At 33.0% G+C, this 8,175-nt stretch overlaps 1 protein-coding gene across 4 annotated transcripts in view; it reads left to right on the forward strand.

Moving 5' to 3' along the window:
- Positions 1-7,645, forward strand: part of PCDH7 (protocadherin 7) — an 855,514-nt gene extending 847,869 nt beyond the window's left edge. For all 4 annotated transcript variants that reach the window (XM_056556116.1, XM_056556106.1, XM_056556133.1 and 1 more), the window contains one exon: positions 1,459-7,645. In XM_056556116.1, coding sequence (XP_056412091.1) covers positions 1,459-1,835 — 377 coding nt within the window. In that variant the 3' untranslated portion in view covers positions 1,836-7,645. The remainder of the gene's footprint in view (positions 1-1,458) is intronic.
- The last annotated feature ends 530 nt before the right edge of the window (positions 7,646-8,175 follow it).

The following is an 8,175-nucleotide window of genomic DNA, read 5'->3' on the forward strand; positions in this document are numbered from 1 at the left end:
CAAGAAGTTTGCAACCCATGGCACTGTAGCTAATCTCCCTGGGCATGGACGGAAGAGAAAATTTGATGAAAGGTGTCAACGCAGGATAGTCCGGATGGTGGATAAGCAGCCCCAAAGTTTTAAAAATATTGAAGCTGTCCTGCAGGCTCAGGAAGCATTAGTGTCTGTATGTCGACATTTAAATGAAATTAAATGCTATGGCAGGAGACCCAGGAGGACCCCAAAAATGCAAAAATGAACTTGGGTAAGCCAAAATCCTTCTGGGAAAATGTCTTGTAGACAGATGAGACCAAGATAGATCTTTTTGATAAAGCACATCAATATACTGTTTACCAGAAACTGAATGAGGCCTACAAAGAAAAAGAACACATAACCTACAGTGAAATATGGTGGAGGTTCAATGATGTTGTGGGGTTGTTTTGCTGACTCTGGCACTGGGTGCCTAACAATGGACTTTGGGTCGCACTGTACAGCCCAGTGTCGGAAAGCTGGGTTTGCGTCCGAGATCTTGGGTCTTCCAGCAGGATAATGACCCAAAACTTATTTCAAAAAGCACCCAGAACTGGTTGGCAACAAAGCGCTGGAGAGTTCTGAAGTGGCCAGCAATGAGTCCAGATCTAAATCCCATTGAACACCTGTGGAGAGATCTTAAAATTGCTGTTGTCAAAGGAGCAGTTTGCAAAGGAAGAGTGGTCCAACGTTCAGGCTGATAGGTGTAAGAAGCTTATTGATGGTTATAGGAAGCAACTGATTTCAGTAATTTTTTCCAAAGGGTGTGCAACCAAATATTAAGTGAAGGGTGCCAATAATTTTGTCCAGCCCATTTATGGAGTTTGGTGTGACATTATGTCCAATTAGCTTTTTTCCTCCCTTTTTTTGTTTAGTTCCAATACACACAAAGGGAATAAACAAAATATGTGTTACTGCAATCCTTTTCTGTGAGAAATACTACATCATTTTCTTGCCATGACTATATATATATATATATATATATATATATATATATATATATATATATATATATTTATATATATATATTGTTAAGTAGATCTTCTACACTGAACAATTCTTGTCAGAAGACTTCTTTATGCACACAGGGCTGGATAGGACCATTGATGACATGGTACCTGGTCACTTAATATGATTTCTAGTAGACATGTCAACCTGGCAATCTTAAATTTTCTGTGCATGACATATTATATTAAAAATGAATGACTGATTGATAATGGAATGATCGGTATATAGAAAGACAAAAAGATAAATAGAAGAAGCTTGAAGAATTGCTTTAAATTGCGGTCCTGTAGATCAAATTCATTACAGCAAATTAGTGTAGCCTAGGAGGGTAGGTTCTGCACAACTGTAGCTTTCACTGTCAAGTAACATGCACTGCACATTTATCTATTCATGTAGTAAGATTTTCTTTTCAATTAATCAGGAGTTTTGTCTTTTTTCCCCCAGATTCAAGACCTTTGCCAGATGTAGCTTTAACTGGAAAATGCACAAGAGAATGTGATGAATATGGTCACTCCGATTCCTGTTGGATGCCAGTTCGTACATCACCTGAAAGGAAGCCGAAGAACCAACCAAAGCTCTCCACATTTATGCCTGTTGATGAACGAGACAGTCAAGAAAAGCTGGCTAATGGTGAAGTATCGCTTATGGGTGATCGCAACAGGAATCTGCTTAACAAAAAGTTGGCATCGTATGAGACCTTCAATGCAGCTACATTCAGTAACAGTGAAGAAGCCAATCCCGAGGATATTCCCCTGACACAAACAGGGGAGTACAAGCCATCTCCTGTCAACACTTTAACTAGAAGAGAAGTTTATCTGTAAGCTCTTCGAAACGACAGGGTCCTTTCATATTAAACAAGAAAGAATATAAGGCAAAACTTTACAGTCATAACAATATTTCTCAGAAATATAAGGGGGCCACCAAAGAGACAAAAGCTTTGCCTGCCACTTTTTGCCTTCATATCAGGCAATTATCATGTTTGCTTGCGTATATTGTGATATGTAGAGAGCACTGTTATTACTTGCATGTGCTTTCCCCTCCATGGCTATTCTTTTCACTCATGGTTGCAAGAACTCTTTATGGCCTAATAATAGAACTGAAACCACCATTGTTACTCATATGCAAAAGCATGTAACATAGCACTCAAACTATATCTGATTGTAAGGCCATTCATTGCTATCAGCATTGTCCACTATGGTGAAGGCAAATCGAGATAGTACTCCATCCAATTTATGTTTCAAAAAGACAGTCCACATACTGATTTTATGCCTTCATTTTTTGATATTTTTTTTTTTTAGGCCATAGACAGCCATATATTTACTGTGTATTATATCTGTGAGCTCATTGACTGATGTTTAACATAAAATGCTACAATTATGCACACAAAACTGAAAGGAATCCATGTACATTGTCTCTCCTAAACAGAGTGTTCCAAAATGAGCAAAATCTCGTGCATTTACCAAGAAGGTATCACTTTATTTCATTGTAATTAATGGAAAATATATGATAAATAGATCATGAAATATAATATCCATATCATTCAAATATTAAATGAAAGGGTAAAATTATTCAGAAAAAAATTTGAGAGAAGAACTATTTGCAATAAATATCAGGGATAAATATAATTTTTCAAATTCATTATTAAGTATTATTTGGTACATTTTTAAGAATTTCCTTTTTGGTTAGGCTTTGTGGAGCCTTATTTTGAGCCTTATTTTCAGCTTTTTTGTTAAAACAATTTTTTTTTGTTTTGGTCCATTTTTTTTTTTTAGCAATTCACGGCTCAAATTGAGGCTTGAAAAAACATGTGTGACCATACCCTTACTTTGATTCTGTTTATTGATTTCCATACTATGCAAAGAAAATAAGCATTTTAAATTACAAAAAGGACCAATTATTGAGATGCTCAATTTTTACAAGATTTCAAATAAGCAAAATAGGGTTCATTTTTATTTTAATATATTTTTTTGCCTCAAACAAAATAATGTACCTAAAATATTTTAAAGTACAAACATAATTTAGAAGTCCTTGAAAATAGGAACAGCAGCCATAACTGTTACAAAGGGTCCAATTAATGTATTTTCTTAGTTCTTATTTTTATTCTTTGAAAATTTCCCTGCATAAAAAATAAAATAAAAATCCTTGGACTTGATATTTTACCATAACCTATTTTTTTTTTTTACCCAGACTTGCCTAAATGGGATACAGGTTATTGCAGTGCCCACTGATGTTGGCAGGACTGGCCTACCGTCTATGTTTTTGGGGCTTCCTGACACTTGGGTTGTTAGGTTTCAATATGTCAGAACCATTTCTTTTTAGAAGAGAAGAGGTAAGAAGTTTCCATAGGTTTCTGGCAGTAGCTTCCCATGAAGGGTCAGGAGAAATAGCTAAGCAGCAGAATACAAAATAATATTTATGGCCGTCTTAAGCTGTTTTAATGCTTCATTAGGTCATATGTAAGTCATAGAATGGTATCCCTACCCGAACATCCTCTATAAACTAAAGTGGTTTCTTATTTTTGCCTTGACAAGAAGAATTTTTCTGGCCAAAAATTATCCTAGAAATCCAAACAGAGGGCTTCGTAAAAAAGTCCTAAAGCAGTCAGCTGATCACCAGGCTGGCTTCAATTGCAAAATATTGCTTTAAGTATGACCAAGTGACTAGACCACTTGAATTACATAATGTATAGAACTCTAGATATGATTTTTGAAATGCATAAGGAGTCATTTTTTAAACATTTTCCAACATAAATGCTATGATAACAAATAAAAAAGGATGTACATTTTTCATGATAACACAAATTGTTAGAAATATAATATATCATTGTACCATTAAAAGAATGACATATTCAATGTATGAATTTTCTTGAGAGAAATAAAGCAAAGGGAAAAAAGGAAGTATAGCCATTGACTTTGCTTGTATTCACCTCCCTAGGTTGCCTCTGGTATGAATGCACAAAACGTATCTTACCTAAAAGACTACAATCCAATAGAATTTCCTCCTCTGTCACAACGATATAAGATAGTAAAACAAATATCTAGATTAGATTTAGACAAGTACTGTACAAAAAAAACTTAAATATTTCAGATAATTTTATAGATAAACTTTGATATAGTAATATGCAAAAGCAAATGTATTTACATTATTATTACTTTTTATTAATTTTTATTGTTTTTAACATTTTTGGATGCTATACTTCATGGGGGACTATACAACCCATTTTTTGTTGTTTTATTTATTTTCTCTTTGGGGGCCCTTTTGCCATATTTTGCTCTTTTTACTCATTCATTTAGGCATGATAGACTGATAAAACACAAACAATCCAGTGCAAGGTTACACCAGTTCTTTGTATGATAGGTATAGGAAATTGGAGACTGATTAAGATATGTTGCAATGTATATTTGTAAGTAATTGTTCAAAGAAAACTCTTCAGAAATGCTTCTGTATAAAATCTATAGAGTTTTGATGCATGTGTCTCCTGTCTGCATAGTCGATTAGTTAAACATGCTGTATGCAATTTTTTTCACTGACATATTTTAACTTGTTAAATAAACAATAAAATTGTAATAGATAGTCATAAATCTCAATTTTTAAGACACTAATGCAAAACATCGATGATTAGATCATTCAATCATTCAACAATTTTTACTCCATATAAGACTCAATGAGATCACCATCATTTTATGCAAAGTCATTTTGTTAGAGCTGAACGGATTAAACAAATACACATTCTTTGTATATACACAGTAATTTTCTAGTAGAACAACAGATAAAGTAACCATCCTACTGTAACATGTTGATTACTCTATTCACTTGGCATGATACAAAGAATAGTATTTTGCGTAAATTTAGCTTTTATTTGAATAGAATTTGTCTGTTGCTACTCTGTATATTTAAAGGTTTGTAGAAAATAAAAAAGAAAGTAAAAAAAATCATAATGAAGAAAAAAATACAATAAAAAGAGTGAATGCAAATTATGCAACCGTGCCTTTTATACCAGTTATCATTGTAAGAGAGTGGTCAGCTTTGGAGAGTAAAGGGTATTGGGCTCATTCAAACTTCAATAAATCTTTGTATTTGACTATATTATTGATCAAACTATTTATAGATATATGGGGAAAAAAAATGAAACTTGCCTTCTAAACTCAGTTGATGGACCATTCTTCAAAAAAAATTCATATTGTTGAAAATATGTTTGGACTTGCATTGTGACAATAGAGAACACTTGGATCCCTAAGATGTTAGTTAACCCATGAGCTTGTTCTCCAGTCTGAAGCCTAAGTACTGGTTGACTTTTATTTCAATGTCTATCACTGGTTTCATTTTATTGCTATTACATCTTGTTTGTATATTATTCCAATCTATAACTTGTACTAGAATTTAAGACAGACTGTGCATGCATTTTTTACACTACATGACATTACAATACATTTTTAAATTTACGCATAAAGACTTAATTACTTTATATGTGTGTGTGTGCATATGTAGACATATATCTAAATATATAAATATATCAAATCTGTATCCTCAATCATGCAGTCTACTGCTCCTTCTGAACTTTATGTATTTACCTGTGTTCACCCTGGTTTAGGACAGGCTGGCCTGCTGCCTGAGTTTGAAAATCAAAGGAGATATTATTTTTTTTATTTTTTTTGAAGGGGAGGCAAAGTTGTTTTGAAATAGTTTTTTCTTCTGCTGAAATAAGTTTTTTGTTTTTGTTTTGTTTTTAGTTCTTACAGGAACTGTGAAATCCCCCCTATACATTTAGTATAAGAGTAAAATAAAACAAATACAACTTTCCTTAAAGTGTATCTGTCGTCAACAAAAACTTTTGATATAATGTAGATAATACCATTTTATGTATATTTGTAATATTCATTGGTTAAAAAATGTGTATATTTTTTCCCTGCAGCTATTTCATGTGTGTTTCTATGAGGAGTCTAAATACAGGAAGTGAGGGTGGGACAAACAGGGCTTTGTGCTGGCTCCAGGCTTGTCAATCATTCTGATGTGTGAGTCCGGAGTGTGTCATAGAGCCTCATTGTGCAGAGCCCTGCTTGTCCACCCACACTTCCTGTATGTGTACTCCTCATAGAGACACACATGCAATAGCTGCAGGAAAAAAAATATACACATTTTTAACCAATGAATATTACAAATATGCATATAATGGTATTATCTACATTATATAAAAGGTTTTTGTTGATGACAGGTACACTTTAAACTAAATGTCCATTCTTGAAAATAATCTTGTTATTTAAATCTAGATCAAAATTCTGTCCTGATTGATTTCTTAATATAGCTTAACAGTTGTTACCAATTTAAAGTATAGAGAGCTTTGAAGACTGAAGAGAGCTTTGAAGACTAAAAACTTGAAGAAAAGTTAAAGGGTACCTTGAGTATAAAAAAGAATCGACATGTCAGAAGTTTCAATCAGTGGGGGATCGGATGTTGAGACCCCCGCCAATCCCACAAGAGTATTGTGCCCATTCCTGTTGCCTGTACCCATGAACTTTACATCACTCTAATTAGAGTCAAGTGGTGAGAAAAAGACATGAATGGGTACAGCACTCAGCTGAGTTATTCTCATTCATTTTAGCAAACAGTGGGGTCTCAGTACCGAACCCCAATAACAACCCCCATCCCCTATTAAAACTTCAGAAATGTTGTTATGACATCTCAGAATATTTTAGAACCTTTAAAGATAAACAATTGTCATTCTATCATCATAACTGGGGGAACTGTATTCTATTTAGACATTGAACCCAATAAGAAAACAGTGCCTCTAGTGGAAGCTGCAGTAGGCAGAATTTTATCATCTGTGTTTATGCTTACATATGGGATTCAGAGCATCAGCCAATATAGACATATAGGGGGAGATTTATCAAAAACAGTGCAAAGGAAAAGTTGCCCATTTACCCATAGCAACCAATCAGATTGCTTCTTTCATTGTTAACAATGAAATAAGCTATTTGATTGGTTGCTATGGGCAACTGGACAACTTTTACTCTGCACAGGTTTTTATAAATCTCCCCCATAGATATTAATCAGAACAAATATTGGACCTAAAATGACTTGGTGTTAAAAGATGGACATTCTCCTAATGAACTAAAAAAATTCAGTTTCAATATAGTTTTATGAATAATAAGTAATTTCAATTATATAGAATAAGATTGGAGTAGAATATCATAAAGGAACGATGCTGCTCTGAGTAGCTATTAGCAAGACGCTTCATCTCGTATTAACCTGGGGCTGGGGTAAACTTTCAGTTGCTGTAATTTTCTCTTAAAAGGTAAAAAAAAAAAAAAAAAAAAAAAAAAAGAAAAAAAAATAGAAAAAAGGAAAACATAAAAAACTTGCATTCAATGTGGTTCGATCTGTTTGTAATATTAATCATTGACTGTTGTTCTTGCAACTTGGATGTTGTGAAGCAAAGAACAATTTATCATCGTTTATTATGAGTCACTATGCACGCAGCTATGCTAAACAAGCAAAATGTATTAGCTAGTCCACTTCTATTTATGAAATATTTTACATAATTTAATTTGCTTTTGTACAGTTTCTGTAAATAAATTGCTTGCCATTCTTATTTTTGGTCTTTGCAGATTAAAATATAATATGTTTAAAATGGTCTCCTTTTTTCCCATTTTGTCTGTTACATTAACAAAGATTAAATTGTTCAGGTGAAAGTAATGTGAGTGCATATATATATATATATATATATATATATATATATATATTTGCACAACACATTTTTTAAAGTTTTTTCCCGTCGTTCAAAGTATAGTCATAGCAAAGTATAAAACATTTTTTTTTAAATATTGCAAATTTATAAAAAAAAGGTAAAACTAAAATTTTGCATGAACATAAGTATTCTGACCCTTGCATGAACATAGGTATTCTGAATTTCATCTCTTGGGGCTTTATATTTCTCTAGACCATGTTTGAGTTAAGCTATTACCTGCAGTAAATTTACAGTACAACGTAATGCACAATCAAAGAAAATAATAAAACATTACAATTAATCAATTCATCAATTACTCAAATATAATTATACAAATAATAGAATGTGGCACACAGATACAAATTGTATAGTGTAGTCTGGAACTGTTCTGGGTTGTTCCTGCTTGTCTACTTGGATTGCACATTCTTTTACCCTGA

This window comes from Hyla sarda, chromosome 1 (assembly GCF_029499605.1).
Source record: "Hyla sarda isolate aHylSar1 chromosome 1, aHylSar1.hap1, whole genome shotgun sequence".
NCBI classification, from domain to species: Eukaryota; Metazoa; Chordata; class Amphibia; order Anura; family Hylidae; genus Hyla; species Hyla sarda.